This window comes from Salmo salar, chromosome ssa01 (genome assembly GCF_905237065.1).
Source record: "Salmo salar chromosome ssa01, Ssal_v3.1, whole genome shotgun sequence".
In the NCBI taxonomy this organism is placed as follows: Eukaryota; Metazoa; Chordata; class Actinopteri; order Salmoniformes; family Salmonidae; genus Salmo; species Salmo salar.
In genome coordinates this window covers 17,093,369-17,110,522 of record NC_059442.1, presented here as the reverse complement: position 1 = coordinate 17,110,522, position 17,154 = coordinate 17,093,369, and the positions used below count along the sequence as shown (strand labels likewise).

At 47.0% G+C, this 17,154-nt stretch overlaps 1 protein-coding gene across 2 annotated transcripts in view; it reads right to left on the bottom strand.

The window, feature by feature from the left end:
• LOC106569018 (kinesin-like protein KIF26B) overlaps window positions 1-17,154 on the bottom strand; it is a 204,937-nt gene that overhangs the window by 72,643 nt on the left and 115,140 nt on the right. For both annotated transcript variants that reach the window (XM_045714734.1, XM_045714735.1), the window contains exon 5: window positions 3,654-3,840. In XM_045714734.1, the coding sequence (XP_045570690.1) occupies window positions 3,654-3,840 (187 nt within the window). The remainder of the gene's footprint in view (window positions 1-3,653; window positions 3,841-17,154) is intronic.

Sequence of the window (17,154 nt, the reverse complement as noted above, 5' to 3'; positions counted from 1 at the left end):
CCCTCTCTCTCTCCCTCCCTCTCGTCCGTCCCTCTCTCGTCCGTCCGTCCCTCTCTCTCTCTCGTTCGTCCCTCGCTCTCTCCCTCCCTCTCGTCCGTCCCTATCTCGTCCGTCCCTCTCTCTCCCCCGTCCCTCTCTCCCTCTCGTCCGTCCCTCTCTCTCTCCCTCTCTCTCGCCCGTCTCTCTCTCTCTCTCTCTCTCTCGTCTCTCTCTCTCTCTCTCGTCCATCCCTCTCTCTCTCGTCCATCCATCCCTCCCTCTCTCTCTCTCGTCCATCCCTCCCTCTCTCTCTCGTCCGTCCGTCCCTCTCTCGTCCCGTCCGGTCCCTCTCTCGTCCGTCCGTCCCTCTCTCTCTCTCCCTCTCGTCCGTCCCTCTCTCTCTCCCTCCCTCTCGTCAGTCCCTCCCTCTCGTCCGTCCCTCTCTCTCTCCCTCCCTCTCGTCCGTCCCTCTCTCGTCCGTCCGTCCCTCTCTCTCTCTCGTCCGTCCCTCGCTCTCTCCCTCCCTCTCGTCCGTCCATATCTCGTCCGTCCCTCTCTCTCCCTCCCTCCCTCCCTCTCGTCCGTCCCTCTCTCCCTCCCTCCCTCTCGTCCGTCCCTCTCTCTCTCCCTCCCTCTCGCCTCTCTCTCTCCCTCCCTCTCGTCCCTCTCTCTCCCTCTCGCCCGTCCTCTCTCTCGCCCCGCTCTCTCTCTCTCTCGTCCATCCCTCTCTCTCTCGTCCATCCATCCCTCCCTCTCTCTCTCGTCCATCCATCCCTCCCTCTCTCTCGTCCCTCTCTCTCTCGTCCATCCCTCTCTCTCTCTCTCTCTCTCTCTCTCTCGTCCGTCCATCCGTCTCCCTCTCTCTCTCTCTCTCTCTCTCATCGTCCGTCCATCCGTCTGTCCCTCTCTCTCTCTCTCTCTCTCTCTCTCTCTCTCTCTCTCTCTCTCTCTCCCTCCCTCTCTCTCGTCCATCCTCTCTCCCTCCCTCTCTCTCTCTCTCTCTCTCTCGTCCCTCTCTCTCTCTCTCTCTCTCTCTCTCTCTCTCTCTCTCTCTCTCTCTCTCTCTCTCTCTCTCTCTCTCTCTCTCTCTCTCTCTCTCTCTCTCTCTCTCTCTCTCTCTCTCTCTCTCTCTCTCTCTCTCTCTCTCTCTCTCTCTCTCTCTCTCTCTCTCTCTCTCTCTCTCTCTCTCTCTCTCTCGCTCTCGTCAGTCCGTCAGTCCGTCCCTCTCGTCCGTCCGTCCGTCCGTCCCTCTCTCGTCTGTCTGTCCCTCTCGTCAGTCCCTCTCTCTCTCCCTCTCGTCCGTCCCTCTCTCTCTCTCGTCCGTCCGTCCCTCTCTCTCTCCCTCCCTCTCGTCCGGTCCCTCTCTCTCTCCCTCCCTCCCTCTCGTCCGTCCCTCTCTCGTCCGTCCCTCTCTCCTCTCTCTCTCTCTCTCTCTCTCTCTCTCTCTCTCTCTCTCTCTCTCTCGTCTCGTCCCTCGCTCTCTCTCCCTCCCTCTCGTCCGGTCCCTATCTCGTCCGGTCCCTCTCTCTCTCTCTCCCTCCCTCTCGTCCGGTCCCTCTCTCTCGTCAGGTCCCTCGCTCTCTCCCTCCCTCTCGTCCGGTCCCTATCTCGTCGGTCCCTCGGCTCTCTCCCTCCCTCTCGTCCGGTCCCTATCTCGTCCGGTCCCCTCTCTCTCTCCTCCCTCTCGTCCGTCCCTCTCCTCCCTCTCGTCGTCCCTCTCCCTCGTCAGTCCCCCTCTCTCCCTCTCGTCCGGTCCCTCGCTCTCTCCCTCCCTCTCGTCCGTCCCTCTCTCTCTCTCCCTCCCTCTCTCTCTCCCTCTCATCCGTCCCTCGCTCTCTACCTCCCTCTCGTCCGTCCCTATCTCGTCCGTCCCTCTCTCTCTCCCTCCCTCTCGTCCGTCCCTCTCCCTCCCTCTCGTCCGTCCCTCTCCCTCGTCCGTCCCTCTCTCTCCCTCTCGTCCGTCCCTCGCTCTCTCCCTCCCTCTCATCCGTCCCTCTCTCTCCCTCCCTCTCTCTCTCCCTCTCGTCCGTCCCTCGCTCTCTCCCTCCCTCTCGTCCGTCCCTTTCTCGTCGTCCTCTCTCTCTCCCCCTCCCTCCCTCCCTCCCTCCCTCCCTCCCTCCCTCTCGTCTCTCTCTCTCTCTCTCTCTCTCTCTCCAGTCCATCCCTCTATCTATCTATTTCACAATTAAGTCTTTCAAAGGCCTGCAAATACCAACACTATTAATATTTTACCCACAACACTGTAGCAAAGTGGCTATTGAATTCCCATATTTAACACACACACACCCACACAGCTGCCTGTGAGCAGTTGTCTTTGGCCTGAGAGAGAGCTATAAAAAATTGATTATGCGTCAGTGTCATTTCTCTCAAGGTCGCCGCTCGTGTCTGTCTGTCTGTCTGTCTGTCTGTCTGTCTGTCTGTCTGTCTGTGTGTGTGGTTAACACTTTGCTGGGTGATTGATGTGACTGTGGAAGCCGGCAAAATCGGCCAAACTATATGCCAACGGTGTACCATGATTTATACAACATTTTATAAGACAGAAAAACTGATCTCTCCATTCCTTCACATCTGTCTCTTCAGAGAATCCAGGTAGAGATGCTAGCAGTCAGAGGATCACAAACCAGCACAGCACCTAATCTTTCCTTCAGGGTTTTTTAAAAAGTGAAGATAAGAACACGTGCCGCCTATCAAGATAAGAACACGTGCCGTATAATTTCCTTCACTGATATAAAATATCTCCCCCCGCAATCTGGAATGATTGGAATCATCTCTGCTGGGCTGATTTGATTAAGGTGAGCTGGAATGTACCAAAACACAACAGGAGGAGGGAGGATCTGAAACAGCAACCTGTCAGTCATGGCTAAGACCCTTGGGAGACTTGAGCAAATCCAACGGCACGCATGCACACACACGCACATGTGCACACACACACACACACTCTAAACGCTTATCCATGTGGCTCATGACATTTGCCTTCCAAAACTGATTTCCCAGGGCATTTCTCTGATGTCTCCATCCTGTATCTGTCTCCTGTATCTGTCTACTGTATCTCCTGTAAGCTCCCGAGTGGGCCAGCAGTCTAAGGCATTGCATCTCAGTGCTAGAGGCGTCACTACAGACCCTGGTTCGATTCCAGGCTGTATCACAACTGGCCGTGATTGGGAGTCCCATAGGGCGGCACACAATTGGCCCGGGTTAGGGTTTGGCCGTCATTGTAAATAAGAATTTGTTCTTAACTGACTTGCCAAGTTAAATAAAGGTTAAAAAATGTATAAATAAAAGATTTGCCTCCTGTATCGGCCTCCTGTGTCCGTCATGTACACCAGGAACTGAACGACATACACTGCAGGAACCAGATCTCACACAACACCTCTCCACTATCTGGGGATGTTAATGCTGTTCTCCTGTCGTATCTCGCTGTATGGTCTAATTTCCTGCCCACTGTCGCAGATCACAGGCGGCAGGGAAATGTGTGTGTGTGTGTGTGTGTGACATGAAAAGGCCACAGCAGCAGGACTCTCCACAGGGACAGCAGGTGACATTTTTACCCTGAAAATGTCACCGTTTCCATTCATCAGCATGCATACTGTACCATAGTGTGTGTGTGTGTGTGTGTGTGTGTGTGTGTGTGTGTGTGTGTGTGTGTGTGTGTGTGTGTGTGTGTGTAGTTCTACCTTGCCCAGTCCGGGGGTGTCTTTGATCTTGCTGGCGGCCCGTAGCAGGCAGGGGGGGGCAGGGGGAGGGGTGGTCTGCAGGGTCCCACTGAAGTTGGTGGGGAACAGAGGGGGGTCACACACCACTGGGGGGGGCGCTGGGCGCGGCTTCTTCCTCTTAGAAGACAGGTTCAACTTCTGGGCAGCTCTACAGGAGAGAGGGGGGAGAGACTTAAAACCAACGTTTACCAACCATACAAACTAAAAGACTAAAAGAGAGCGGGAGAGAAAGAGAGAGCGGGAATGAGACAGACAGAGAGTAAGAGATGGAGAAAGAGAAAAAGGAACAGGGAAATGTTTTCTCCCCGGACTGTAACAGAGCACAGAGTGTAAGCCATTGTGAGAAATGTGTGCCCGCTTAAAACAACTGAGGAGAGTGGATAAGTGGTCGCCTGGGAAACCAACACTAAACATAGTTGTTCCATGCCATCATGCTGCACCACTGCGGTGGCTCCATGTGCAATGTACTAATTGCTCATTCATGTTGCTAATTGGAGATGTATTACATGCCCAGCAGTAACACACACACACACGCCCAGTTTACCACAGCAGTAACACACACACACACACACATGCCCAGTTTACCACAGCAGTAACACACACACATGCCCAGTTTACCACAGCAGTAACACACACACACAGTTTACCACAGCAGTAACACACACACACACACACACACACACACACACACACACACACACACACACACACACACACACACACACACACACACACACACACAGTTTACCACAGCAATAACACACACACAGGCAGTGACATCTGTAACTGGGAGGGGAACGCTGGTTCCTTTCATCTGCTTCAGTCCTCACAGTCTTGTCTTCCTCCTCTTCTGTCTCTCATCTCCCACCCCTCTCGCTCTCCTCTCTCTTTCATTCCCTCTCCTATCCCTGTTCTCTCCTGGATTGTCAAAAAATTCCTAGCAATGCTAACATTAGCTACATAAAATCCGGTGCTCTCCACTCAATCTTAGCTAGCTACGACAACAAAAGGTATTCCTACTAATTGTGTTCCTCCTTTAGGAATGTCATTGTTTTTCCAAGCTATTATAATGAACTCTAGACCTTCATCAGCAACCATTGACAATGCATTGAGTAGAACACTCAGTCTGGCATCAGTCCTCAATCAGTCCTCAAGAGAACCTTATTGTGAAGTAACAGGCAACTCACAAATAGTGGCTCGCTATGGCCTCTATTGGACCAGTGCTGATCTAGAATCAGTTCTGCCTATTAGATAATAATAATTAATATGGTTACATGGACAGGCGGGGGCTGATCCTCGATCAGCACTTGTACTTTGAGATGCTTTATAAATATGGGGCCGGCACGGACGTCGCTGCTGTCACCACAGACACACAGAACGGGGAAAGGATTCAGTTTCACAGTGGTTACCGACGCAAATACAGACACGGTTACTGACATGGCTACAGACGATGCAGTTACCATGCGGTTACAGATGCGATTATCAACACGGTGGATTCCATTGGTAACAGTTGCCGGTTACCAATGGTTACAGAGATAAAGTCATTGTCATGGCAGCCTGACTCACCCACTCAATCTATCAATACCCACAAGGTGCTCTTTTCAACTCTGTCTTCTTTATGAAGGCCTCCCTCTCTCTCCCTCCCTCATGCCCTCTCTGTTCTCTTTGTCAAACGTCTCCCTCTCTCCCTCTACCTTTTCATCTCTCACTGACTGAGTTATTTCTTCCTCTGTAGGGTGTGTGTTTTTACCCATCAGGCCTAGGGGGTTAAGGCCTACTCAATCACCACCAATCACAGCCGGAGTCTGAGAGCACAGGAGTGATGTGTGACTGTCTGTGTGGTGATGAAGAGAAGCCGAAAGATCACTCCAGATTCAAGTTGAAATTTGATGTTTTTACAGGTCCCCAGGACATCGGGAGACACCGTCAAAACCGTCCACTAGGGGCAAAAATGTAAAAGTCAAAACAAGTGGCCGGAGCTGGGATTGAACTGTGGCTTGAGTCTATGGAGCGGGAGCTCCCTGCTTGGACCACTGGGGCATCCGTACACAATGACTTAGCAAGGTGAGTCTTAATAACGGCTAAACTGTTTATCTGTTTTAAACCTATCCCAAACCTTAGTCCTTAACCAATCTTAATTAATACCTGAAGTTAATTAACCCTATCTAAAACCTTAATCCTTAGAGAAGGAGAGAAGAGCAGAGAGTCAAACAGCACTGTCATAGATCCAGTTGTAACAAAGGGAGTTTCTTTGTGCGTGTGTGTGCGTGTGTGTGTGTGTGTGGGGGGGGGGGGGGGATTGCATGTGTAGGTAAGGGGGGGGGGGACCGTGCGTGTGTGTATACAGTAGGTATGTGCACCATGCGTGTGTGTGTGAGCGTTGATTTATCTGCAAGGGAGGTGTGCATGTGTTTATGTCAGTGTGCACCGTGTTTGTGTGTATATGTGCACGTGCGTGCATGTCTTTGAGCGCAGGTTAAAGTAAGAGGTCATCAAACCACACCACGAGAGGCCCTTGCTGGAATGTTTAGTCTGTTGTCACAGTTTCAGGAAAGTTGCTGTGGTAATTAAAACAACACTTTTTCTGAGCAATAACGTGTGTGTGTTTGTCTGAGGAGTTGTGTTCCAGGGAAATTGTGTGAAGTGCAAGTGAGATAATTATGATGTCACTCATTAATGAGTGAAACCTCTCCTTCTCTCACTCCCTCCTTCTCCTCCCCCTCTTTCTTTCTCTCTCTATCCCTCCCTTACTCTCACTGACTAAACCTCTTTAATGATCTGGCAGTGTCTGACAATCTGAAAAGTTTCCTGAAAGCACCCACACATTTCTCTCACACATTTCTCTGTGAGAGCTGAAGCTAATTTTACCCCTGCTGTCCTATATAAACCCAATAAGGTAATGTTAGCTACCACTAGCCCACACAGCTTAACCACTGCCGAGGGTTGCAAAGGGAAGGTATATTACTGGAAACATTCCAAGTTTACCAGTAAAATACCAGAATTGTGGTATCTTTCAAGGACTTTATGTAATCTATCACAAGACATCTCTGTGTCTCTGTGGATGGTTTGTCCTCTGACAAATCAACTATAAATGTCGGTGTTACTCAAGGTTCCGTTTTAGGACCACTATTGTTTTCACTATATATTTTACCTCTTGGTGATGTCATTCGGAAACATCATGTTAACTTCCACTGCTATGGAGATGACACACAACTGTACATTTCGATGAGACATGGTGAAGCCCCAAAATTGCCCTAGCTGGAAGCCTGTGTTTCAGACATAAGGAAGTGGATGGCTGCAAATGTTCTACTTTTAAACCCGGACAAAACAGAGATGCTTGTTCTAGGTCCCAAGAAACAAAGAGATCTTCTGTTGAATCTGACAATTAATCTTGATGGTTGTGCAGTCGTCTCAAATAAATAAATAAAACTGTGAAGGACCTCGGCATTACTCTGGACCCTGATCTCTCTTTTGACGAACATATCAAGACTGTTTCAAGGACAGCTTTTGTCCATCTACGTAACATTGTTAAAATCAGAAACTTTCTGTCCAAAAATGATGCAGAAAAATTAATCCATTATTCTGTCACTTCTAGGTTAGACTACTGCAATGCTCTACTTTCCGGCTACCTGGATAAAGCACTAAATAAACTTCAGTTGGTGCTAAACACGGCTGCTAGAATCCTGACTAGAACCAAAAAAATGTATCATATTACTCCAGTGCTAGCCTCTCTATACTGGCTTCCTGTTAAGGCAAGGGCTGATTTCAAGGTTTTACTGCTAACCTACAAAGCATTACATGGGCTTGCTCCTACCCATCTTTCCGATTTGGTCCTGCCGTACATACCGACATGTCGCTACGGTCACAAGACGAAGGCCTCCTAACTGTCCCTAGAATTTCTAAGCAAACAGCTGGAGGCAGGGCTTTCTCCTGTAGAGCTACAATGTGAGAGAAGCAGACTCGGTCTCAACTTTTAAGTCTTTATTGAAGACTCATCTCTTCAGTAGGTCCTATGATTGAGTGTAGTCTGGCCCAGGGGTGTGAAGGTGAACGGAAAGGCACTGGAGCAACGAACCGCCCTTGCTGTCTCTGCCTGGCCGTTCCCCTCTCTCCACTGTGATTCTCTGCGTCTAACCCTATTACAGGGGCTGAGTCACTGGCTTACTGGTGCTCTTCCATGCCGTCCCTAGGAGGGGTGCGTCACTTGAGTGGGTTGAGTCACTGACGTGATTTCCTGTCTGGGTTGGCGCCCCCCTTGGGTTGTGCCATGGCGGAGATCTTTGTGGGCTATACTCGGCCTTGTCTCAGGATGGTAAGTTGGTGGTTGAAGATATCCCTCTAGTGGTGTGGGGGCTGTGCTTTGGCAAAGTGGGTGAGGTTATATCCTATCTGTTTGGCCCTGTCAGGGGGTATCGTCGGACGGGGCCACAGTGTCTCCCGACCCCTCCTGTCTCAGCCTCCAGTATTTATGCTGCAGTAGTTTATGTGGCGGGGGGCTAGGGTCAGTCTGTTATATCTGGAGTATTTCTCCTGTCTTATCCGGTGTCCTGTGTGAATTTAAGTATGCTCTCTCTAATTCTTTCTTTCTCTCCCTCTCTCTCTCGGAGGACCTGAGCCCTAGGACCATGCGTCAGTACTACCTGGCCTGATGACTCGCTATCCCCAGTCCACCTGGCCGTGCTGCTGCTCCAATTTCAACTGTTCTGCCTGCGGCTATGGAACCCTGACCTGTTCACCGGACGTGCTACCTGTCTCAGACCTGCTGTTTTCAACTCTCTAGAGACAGCAGGAGCGGTAGAGATACTCTGAATGATCGGCTATGAAAAACCAACTGACACTTACTCCTGAGGTGCTGACATGTTGCACCCTCGACAACCACTGTGATTATTATTATTTGACCCTGCTGGTCATCTATGAACATTTGAACATCTTGGCCATGTTCAGTTATAATCTCCACCCGGCACAGCCAGAAGAGGAATGGCCACCCCTCATAGCCTGGTTCCTCTCTAGGTTTCTTCCTAGGTTCTGGCCTTTCTAGGGAGTTTTTCCTAGACACCGTGCTTCTACACCTGCATTGCTTGCTGTTTGGGGTTTAAGGCTGGGTTTCTGTACAACATTTTGAGATATCAGCTGAAGTAAGAAGGGCTTTATAAATACATTTGATTTGATCTTGTGGCCATTTTGGGTACTTCTGATTTTTACAGGCGCCTGTAATTATCTCTAGCCCTTATCACATGTCAAATATATGAAATGATTTATTAAGATTACTTAAATAAACTGTAAAACATTTTATAACTGTAAAACATGATCCTAAGTATAATCAGTGAAAGAGTTGCTGAGTTAATAGAAAATAATGCCTTTTTCGATTAGATGCCTTTTCATTAACTGGGCGATTTTCTCTTGAACCATATGGCCTACTAGAGGTCGACCGATTAATCGGAATGGCCGATTAATTAGGGCCAATTTCTTTTAACTATGAAAGTCAGTTAAGAACACATTCTTATTTTCAATGACGGCCTAGGAACGGTGCGTTAACTGCCTTGTTCAGGGGCAGAACGACAGATTTTTACCTTGTCAGCTTGGGGATGCAACCTTACGGTTAACTAGTCCAACGCTCTAACCACCTGCTTTACATTGCACTCCACGAGGAGCCTGCCTGTTACGCGAATGCTGTAAGAAGCCAAGGTAAGTTGCTAGCTAGCATTAAACTTATCTTATAAAAACAATCAATCAATCAATCAATCAATCATAATCACTAGTTACCTACACATGGTTGATGATATTACTAGTTTATCTAGCCTGTCCTGCGTTGCATATAATCGATGTGGTGCGCATTCGCGAAAAAGGTCTGTCGTTGCTCCAACTTGTACCTAACCATAAACATCAATGCCTTTCTTAAAATCAATACACAAGTATATATTTTTAAACCTGCATCTTTAGTTAATATTGCCTGTTAACATGAATTTCTTTTAACTGGGGAAAATGTGTCACCTCTGCAACAGAGTCAGGGTATATGCAGCAGTTTGGGCCGCCTGGCTCGTTGCAAACTGTGAAGACCATTTCTTCCTTACAAAGACAGCCGACTTCACCAAACGGGGGATGATTTAACAAAAGCGCATTTGCGAAAAAAGCACAATCGTTGCATGACTGTACCTAACCATAAACATCAATGCCTTTCTTAAAATCAATACACAGAAGTACACATTTTTAAACCTGCATAATTAGCTAAAAGAAATCCAGGTTAGCAGGCAATATTAACCAGGTGAAAATGTGTCACTTCTCTTGCGTTCATTGCACGCAGAGTCAGGGTATATGCAACAGTTTGGGCCGCCTGGCTCGTTGCGAACTAATTTTCCTGAATGTTACATAATTATGACATAACATTGAAGGTTGTGCAATGTAACAGGAACATTTAGACTTATGGATGCCACCCGTTAGATAAAATACGGAACGGTTCCGTATTTCACTGAAAGAATAAACGTGATCGTTTCCGGATTTGACCATATTAATGACCTAAGGCTCGTATTTCTGTGTGTTATTATGTTATAATTAAGTCTATGATTTGATAGAGCAGTCTGACTGAGCGATGGTAGGCAGCAGCAGGCTCGTAAGCATTCATTCAAAATAGCACTTTCGTGCGTTTTGCCAGAAGCCCTTCGCAATGCATTGCGCTGTTTATGACTACAAGCCTATCAACTCCCAAGATTAGGCTGGTGTAACCGATATGAAATGGCTAGCTAGTTAGCCGCGTGCGTGCTAATGGCGTTTCAAACGTCACTCACTCTGAGACTTGGAGTAGTTGTTTCCCTTGCTCTACATGGGTAACGCTGCTTCGAGGGTGGCTGTTGTCGATGTGTTCCTGGTTCGAGCCCAGGTAGGATCGAGGAGAGGGCCGGAAGCTATACTGTTACACTGGCAATACTAAAGTGCCTATAAGAACATCCAATAGTCAAAGGTATATGAAATACAAATCGTATAGAGAGAAATAGTCCTATAATTCCTATAATAACTACAACCTAAAACTTCTTACCTGGGAATATTGAAGACTCATGTTAAAAGGAACCACCAGCTTTCATATGTTCTCATGTTCTGAGCAAGGAACTTAAACGTTAGCTTTCTTACATGGCACATAATGCACTTTTACTTTCTTCTCCAACACTTTGTTTTTGCATTATTTAAACCAAATTGAACATGTTTCATTATTTATTTGAGGCTAAAATGATTTTATTGATTATTATATTAAGTTAAAATAAGTGTTCATTCAGTATTGTTGTAATTGTCATTATTACAAATAAAAATAAAAAAAAAGAATTTAAAAAAATATTTAAAAAATCATTTGGCCGATTAATCGGTATCGGCTTTTTTTGACCCTCCAATAATCGGTATCGGCGTTGCAAAATCTTAATCGGTCGACCTCTACTAGAAACTCATGGAAAAAATGGAAGCCGGTATAAAGAAATGTATATGAGTTACGATAGATTGCCATAGATTTTCTGTTAATTACCAAAATGTTCTGGTAACTTTGATACTCTACCGGTAGCTTTGCAACTCTAACCCTGCCATTGTTAACCTGTTGGGTCTAGGGGGCAGCATTTGCACGTCTGGATAAAAAAAATGTACCCGATTTAATCTGGTTACTAATCCTACCCAGTAACTAGAATATGCATATACTTATTATATATGGATAGAAAACACTCTAAAGTTTCCAAAACTGTTTGAATGGTGTCTGTGAGTATAACAGAACTCATTTGGCAGGCAAAACCCTGAGACATTTTCTGACAGGAAGTGGATACCTGATGTGTTGTATTGACTTTAAAGCTATCCCATTGAAAAACACAGGGGTTTAGGAATATTTTGGCACTTCCTATTGCTTCCACTAGATGTCACCAGCCTTTACAAAGTGTTTTGAGTCTTCTGGAGGGAGATCTGACCGAACAAGAGCCATGGAACGGTGATGTCCCATTAGACACCTGGCGCGCTACTTCATGTTGGGTACCCTCGTTCCAATACGTTATAAAAGGCTATGCATTCGTCCACCTTGAATATTATTCATGTTCTGGTTAAAAAGGCCCTAATGATTTATGCTATACAACGTTTGACATGTTTGAACGAACGGAAATATATTTTTTCCCCTCGTTCATGACGAGAAGTCCGGCTGGCTTACATCATGTGCTAACGAGACGGAGATTTTTGGACATAAATGATGAGCTTTTTTGAACAAAACTACATTCGTTATGGACCTGTGATACCTGGAAGTGACATCTGATGAAGAGAATCAAAGGTAATGGATTATTTACATAGTATTTTCGATTTTAGATCTCCCCAACATGACGTCTAGTCTGTATCGCAACGCGTATTTTTCTGGGCACAGTGCTCAGATTATTGCAAAGTGTGATTTCCCAGTAAGGTTATTTTTAAATCTGGCAAGTTGATTGCGTTCAAAAGATGTAAATCTATAATTCTTTAAATGACAATATAATATTTTACCAATGTTTTCTAATTTTAATTATTTAATTTGTGACGCTGACTTGACTGCCGGTTATTGGAGGGAAACGATTTCCTCAACATCAATGCCATAGTAAAACGCTGTTTTTGTATATAAATATGAACTTGATAGAACTAAAAATGCATGCATTGTCTAACATAATGTCCTAGGAGTGTCATCTGATGGAGATTGTAAAAGGTTAGTGTATCATTTTAGCTGGTTTTATGGTTTTGGTGACCCTGTCTTTGACTTGACAAAACATTACACACAACTCTTGTAAATGTACTGTCCTAACATACTCTAAATTTATGCTTTCGCCGTAAAACCTTTTTGAAATCGTAAAACGTGGTTAGATTAAGGAGATGTTTATCTTTCAAATGGTGTAACATAGTTGTATTTTTGAAAAATTTGAATTTTGACATTTATTTGGATTCAAATTTGCCGCTCTTGAAATGCACCTGCTGTTGATGGAGTGCACCACAGGTGGCACGCTAGCGTCCCACCTAGCCCCAAGAGGTTAACAGCCGCTGCTGCATTATTCTGAACATGTCACAGGTGTGTGTGTGCCTCTCCATCTCTCACTAGGTGTTAAGTGATAGCATGACCAGAACAACAGTAACAGTCATTTTTATAACAACAACAAAACTCAAGGTAAGCACAGCATCCTACCCATGCCTTTACAGAACCATTCATGAGCCACATCAACAAGCTTGTCACTTGCAGTTCCTTTCTATAAACACTCCTCCCATCCCTCCACACCTTCTCACATCCCTCTCTCACAGCTCTCTCTCCTACCCTCCCATCCCTCCACACACCCCTCTCTCACAGCTCTCTCTCCTACCCTCCCATCCCTCCACACACCCCTCTCTCACAGCTCTCTCTCCTACCCTCCCATCCCTCCACACACCCCTCTCTCACAGCTCTCTCTCCTACCCTCCCATCCCTCCACACATCCCTCTCTCACAGCTCTCTCCTACCCTCCCATCCCTCCACACACCCCTCTCTCACAGCTCTCTCTCCTACCCTCCCATCCCTCCACACATCCCTCTCTCACAGCTCTCTCTCCTACCCTCCCATCCCTCCACACATCCCTCTCTCACAGCTCTCTCTCCTACCCTCCCATCCCTCCACACACCCCTCTCTCACAGCTCTCTCTCCTACCCTCCCATCCCTCCACACACCCCTCTCTCACAGCTCTCTCTCCTACCCTCCCATCCCTCCACAACTTCTCATATCCCTAATTCACAGCACTCTCTTCTACCCTCCCGCTCTCCTTCCTTCCATCTGATCAGCAGTGAAGAGTGTCTATGGAACACTGGTGACTAAAACTGCACCTGGACTCCCAGACAGCCCCTCCTTCCTTCCCTCTCCTCCCCTCTCATCTCTTTCATCTACTCATCCCTCTCTAAGGACTGAACCGCCACACAGAGATAAGATTCTGTAGGTGAGATAGAGAGAGCAACTGAATGAAAAGAGGAAGAACAAGATAAATAGAAGACAGAACAGGACATAGGGAGGTTAGGGATGGAGCACCACCTGAGATATACATGATGGTAAACTGACAATACACTACACATGATGGTAAACTGACAACACACTACCTCACATGATGGTAAACTGACAACACACTACCTCACATGATGGTAAACTGACAACACACTGCCTCACATGATGGTAAACTGACAACACACTGCCTCACATGATGGTAAACTGACAACACACTGCCTCACATGAGTTACTAATGCTAGTAGTCCTTTGCTCAGTGAGATAACACACAAGAAGAAAGACAATATGAAAATGAGCGGAGAGGAGAGAGAAGAAGATGAGGAGAGAGAGAGAAGATGAGGAGAGAGAAGAAGATGAGGACAGGAGAGAGAAGATGAGGACAGGAGAGAGAATATGAGGACAGGAGAGAGAAGCAGATGAGAGGAGAGATGATGAGGAGAGAAGAGAGGATGAGGAAAGAGGATGAGGAGGAGAGGAGAGAGGAAGAGGAGAGGGGAAGAGGAGGGGAGGAGATGAAGAGGAGAGGAGATGAGGAGAGAGAAGAAGATGAGGAGAGGAGAGAGGATGAGGAGAGGAGAGAGGATGAGGAGAGAGGATGAGGAAAGGAGAGAGAAGAAGATGAGGATGAGGAGAGAGAAGAAGATGAGGATGAGGAGAGAGAAGATGAGGAGAGAAAATAAGATAAGGAGAGAGGATGCGGAGAGGAGAGGAGAGAGAAGATGAGGAGGAGAGAGGATGAGGAGAGGAGGGTAGTCCGTTTAAGCTTCCTGTCTCTCTCCATGTGTGTCTAACATGCTCATGGAACAGTAGAACATTCCCTAGAGACTACTGAACAACAGAGTGCAAGAAAGAGGCAGGCCTCCATTCCTCCCTCAACCTGTCCCCATGGAAACCACCTGGAACAGCCCAGCTCCCCTCCTCACCACACACCTACAAGCACACACAGCTTGCCTCCTCTCCAACACATTCAGCAGTCTGCTGCTTCACTTGCAATTACAGAATGCACACACATACAGCGGACATCACATACTCACCACAGCGGACATCACATACACACACACACACAGCGGACATCACATACACACCACAGCGGACATCACATACACACCACAGCGGACATCACATACACACCACAGCGGACATCACATACACACACACAGCGGACATCACATACACACACACAGCGGACATCACATACACACACACAGCAGACATCACATACACACACACAGCGGACATCACATACACACACACAGCAGACATTACATACACACACAGCGGACATCACATACACCGCGGACATCACATACACACACACAGCGGACATCACATACACACACACAGTAGACGTTACATACACACACAGCGGACATCACATACACACCACAGCATGTACAAGGATACCTGGATTCGTCCATGTAGCTCACATTGCCTTCTCTCATTCTATTTGTTTTGAAACCATTCAACAAAGATGTGCTATGTCCAGCTCTGTGTGCTGCTGAAGGACATTCTCCCCCTACCACTTAACCGAGTGTAAATACACTAGTGATGTCACACTGTTGTCCTCTCCTCTTATGATGATCAGTGAACTGAAAATATCAGTAGAACTTATAAGACGTAATCAAAAGTAATCACAACTAATCAATTTAATCCAAAGCGATACAAGTGATGCAAGGAGACAGTGGTGCCAGCAGACAGTGATGCCAGGAGACAGTGATGCCAGGAGACAGTGATGCCAGGAGACAGTGATGCCAGGAGACAGTGATGCCAGGAGATAGTGATGTCAGGGGACAGTGATTTGTTTGGGTGCTTATGAGCAAGCACACACACACACACACACACACACACACACACACACACACACACACACACACACACACACACACACACACACACACACACACAGTTTTTGTCTGTTTAGGCACTGGTGCTATAATTGCTTAGTGATCCATTAGCTGGTAATTCGTGAAGGACAGATACTGTATATTTGAGGCCAGTAGTCTCTTTCTAAAACAGTAGGACCCAGAAAGACCCAAAACCTCAGTGGGGTGTTGCAGGGATTCTGACCCAGGTGTGACAGAGCTGGGCATGTTGGGCCAGATAAGCCCCTCTCAGCCCCACGAGCACCGGAGAGGAGAGAGCAGCTCTACTGGGAACGTCTGGTGCAACAACACACATTCATCCAGAGGTTTCTCAACCAAATCAATGTGTATGAGAAGATAACTGAGAGATACAGGTACTGAAGCACATCCAGACAGCCAGACCCTGTCTCATAGGATCTTGTCAGAATCCGTGTGTGTGTGTGTGTGTGTGTTTTTTTAAACATTTTATTTCACCTTTATTTAACCAGATAGGCAAGTTGAGAACAAGTTCTCATTTACAATTGCGACCTGGCCAAGATAAAACAAAGCAGTTCGACACATAAAACAACACAGAGTTACACATGGAGTAAAAGGCCATGGTGGCAAAGTAAATACAATATAGCAAGTAAAACACTGGGATGGTAGATTTGTAGTGGAAGAAAGTGCAAAGTAGAAATAGAAATAATGGGGTGCAAAGGAGCAAAATAAATAAATAAATAAATACAGTAGGGGATGAGGTAGTTGTTTGGGCTAAATTATAGATGAGCTATGTACAGGTGCAGTGATCTGTGAGCTGCTCTGACAGCTGGTGCTTAAAGCTAGTGAGGGAGATAAGTGTTTCCAGTTTCAGAGATTTTTGTAGTTCGTTCCAGTCATTGGCAGCGGAGAACTGGAAGGAGAGACGACCAAAGGAGGAATTGGCTTTGGGGGTGACCAGAGAGATATACCTGCTGGAGCGCGTGCAACAGGTGGGTGCTGCTATGGTGACCAGTGAGCTGAGATAAGGGGGGACTTTACCTAGCAGGGTCTTGTAGATGACCTGGAGCCAGTGGGTTTGGCGACGAGTATGAAGCGAGGGCCAGCCAACGAGAGCGTACAGGTCGCAGTGTTGGGTAGTATATGGGGCTTTGGTGACAAAAGTAAAAGTAAGAACCGTCCAGAGTAGTGATGCTGGACTGGCGGGCAGCGATCAGTTGAAGAGCATGCATTTAGTTTTACTTGTATTTAAGAGCAGTTGGAGGCTACGGAAGGAGAGTTGTATGGCATTGAAGCTCGTCTGGAGGGTTGTTAACACAGTGTCCAAAGAAGGGCCAGAAGTATACAGAATGGTGTCGTCTGCGTAGAGGTGGATCAGAGACTCACCAGCAGCAAGAGCGACATCATTGATGTATACAGAGAAAACAGTTGGCCCAAGAATTGAACCCTGTGGCACCCCCATAGAGACTACCAGAGGCCCGGACAACAGGCCCTCCGATTTGACACATTGAACTCTATCAGAGAAGTAGTTGGTGAACAAGCGAGGCAATCCTTAGAGAAACCAAGGCTATTGAGTCTGCCGATGAGGATGTGGTGATTGACAGAGTCGAAAGCCTTGGCCAGGTCAATGAAT